The 2,840-nt window shown below is 33.8% G+C and overlaps 1 protein-coding gene across 1 annotated transcript in view; it reads right to left on the bottom strand.

The window, feature by feature from the left end:
- Positions 1 to 873: 873 nt before the first annotated feature.
- ptgs1 (prostaglandin-endoperoxide synthase 1) overlaps positions 874 to 2,840 on the bottom strand; it is a 74,400-nt gene continuing 72,433 nt past the window's right edge. The window contains exons 10-11 of the mRNA XM_039762816.1: positions 2,037 to 2,184; positions 874 to 1,874 (exon numbers count right to left, since the gene is read on the bottom strand). Of these exons, the coding sequence (XP_039618750.1) occupies positions 1,522 to 1,874; positions 2,037 to 2,184 (501 nt within the window). The 3' untranslated portion in view covers positions 874 to 1,521. The remainder of the gene's footprint in view (positions 1,875 to 2,036; positions 2,185 to 2,840) is intronic.

Genomic DNA, 2,840 nt, shown 5'->3' with positions numbered 1-2,840 from the left:
TTTGGGATATTCTGAGGCTTCCTGAACTGAATCCACTTGGTAACTGATATCTGTGCTAGTCACTGGAAGAGTCTACACCCGAGTATAATGCTGTTAGGATAAGAATTAGCCCCTCCACATCTGATGTCACAGTCCTCTCCTTGAAGAGAGTAGATTGTTCTTTTCAGGTAAAGGGGTGAACAGCTGAAGGATTTTGTGTACCTCAGGGTCTTGCTCATAAATGAGGGCAGAGGTGAGCGAGAGAACATTGAATTAGTGCAGACATCATGAAAGACCATGATGATGAACAAGAAGAAAGATTCCCACTTACCATGCTTGTACATGTTCATTCTCACTGAATGGATGTTCCTGCTCAGAATTGTTGAGCTCACTCATCTTGATTGCCTGAGAAGTTTTTCAATACGGTAAGAACTTGGAGTAATACCAATGCTGCTCCTTAATGAGAGAGGCCAGCTGGTTTGGGCATGCAGTTTTGTTACTCATGGGTGCTTCCCCTGACAAGTATACTAGGAATGTCTCATAGACACAAGATAGACCGAGAATACACTCGTTGGTTATATCTCCTCCACCCTGAGAGCATCTGGGAATTCCCCAGGAGAGATTGCAAAAAATTACTGAGGATAGGGCAGCCAGGTCTGTCCAGCTCAGAATCTTGTTAAAATGTCCTTCATCAGTATAATCAAAGAGGTAATGTATTGTAGTACAAGTAATTTAACATTACTAAGGGATAAAAAAAATGAATAAATAAATAAATGGATTGTACTCACTTTGTACCATTCATTGACAACTAGTGATGGTAAGCTATATTTGAACCCCATGTAGTAAACTAGATTTGAAATTAATGTAAAAGTAATCATCATATATTACACAGTATACTTAAGGCAAGAGCTGACCTTTATTTTTTACAGTTTTAAATAACAATTTACAAATAGCCAATGCTGTGTTACGCAAAAAAAATTAATTTAACCAGTAGTTTTGAAATTTAAACATTTTAACTTCCAATGTTAAAATACAGAACTAAATTCATTATTTCTTTTTGGAAGGTCTAATTAAAACATCTCTACACACTTATTTTGTTTGGTAGCAGACTGTGAATTCATACTTCAAAAAAAAAAAAAAAAAAACAAGATTGACAAAATGAAACAAAGAAGTGCATTTTACGTAACGTGAAATGCCTCTCATTTATTGCATGTGTCCATCTCTGCAAAGTGATGCTTACTCTTAATTTTTTAAAATTGATTCAGAAAATAAGTTACTGTTTATACATGAAAAAAGGGTATTTAACAGTGGCCATATTTTTTCAATTTGCTGTCAGGAAGCTATGTATGCCATTACTTACTGTATGTATCAAAAAACTACAAGGAAAACAGTTACATTTTATGATGGGAAATCCAAACAAATTAAACGAGGCAAAGGATGAAAAGCTGTATTAAATAAAGGAAAGATTCCAGATTCTACAAATTATGGACAATATATAAAAATAAAATTAAGTCTCCTTCTCATTCTTCTGCTACCCTCCCACTATAACTCGGAAGGCTCCTTTATATGTACATTATCATTTTTATTGATTTGGGGCACATGAAATGCAACATATGGACATCTCTTTGTATTGAGGCAGACTAATTTTTCAAGTGATGCTGTATTAACAATATTAAATCCTACTTTTCCCCCAAATGTGCTTGGCTTCCAATACTCTGGTGAACAAATTGGATTTCCCAAAAGACCTTTCAGTGAAAATGGGGCTCCCATTTCTACCATGCTTTCTCCAAATATAGCATCTGCACGAGGCTTTTCAAGCATCAGTCCTGGGTAAAACTCTAAAGCATCAATATCACCATATAGATCTTCCAATTCCTTGGCAAATTTTGGATCACCTACAGTTAAGAAAGAAATAAAAATATGCAAAACTACATTACAATCCTTGTCACAAAATGAAACATGGTCTTTAACAAAACATAAGTTGCTTCTTTATGCTCATTTACAATATGTAAATATATAATTGGTGTTGCATTGCTATGTTTCGAAAAGAGTCTTACCAGCAAATTCCAGGAACGATTTATAAGGCTTCAAGTTAAATCTCTTCCTGTACTCATTAAATGGTTGCAATCTCAGAACACGGGACTCCTCAATCACACCTATGGCTACATGTTTAATGAAAGGATTTATATTGTGGCCACCACCAATCTGTAAAATGCAAAATTCAGTATAACTGGACAAGGACAAATGCAATCTTCGTTAAGTTTTACGAACAGTCCTACAGCTTCTACCATAGTTAAAAACTGTCAAAAGTACAATTTATAACTTTATATTATTCTGATGTTTACATTTTTAAGTTTCATACACTATATACACATTTGGCAAATTAGAAATTTCTATGGGGTATAAAGTGCACTATATTTCTATTGCACACATCTTTTTTTAAACATAGAAGCATCACACACGGTGCCCAAGGTCAGTATTAACCCTTTTGGTAGTTGTATTGTTATTGAATCATACTGCATTTAATTGGGCTTTAACACTAATCAACAGAACAAAATGCTCTTTAACGCCAAAGTGAAAAGAAATCTCTCTAGGCCTGACACGGTCCAAAATGTGATCAAAATTAATTCCACTGACATGCAATGTCATATAGCAACAACATGTAGAAACATCCTAGAGGGATAACTATATTTTTTATAGACACTGTATGCTTCTTTGTACTTTTCTGATGTTTTCATTTTTTTAAATGGTAAAACATGAGGTTAGTGATAATTATATTTATTATTTAGAATTCAATGACTATAAAAATATGGGATTAATAATTAACATTTTCTTTTCTAAATTTCATGTAATTAAAAGAA

This window comes from Polypterus senegalus, chromosome 9, assembly GCF_016835505.1.
Source record: "Polypterus senegalus isolate Bchr_013 chromosome 9, ASM1683550v1, whole genome shotgun sequence".
Lineage (NCBI taxonomy): Eukaryota > Metazoa > Chordata > Cladistia > Polypteriformes > Polypteridae > Polypterus > Polypterus senegalus.
Note: the sequence above shows the minus strand (reverse complement) of the source record. Positions and strands in the feature narration are given on the sequence as shown.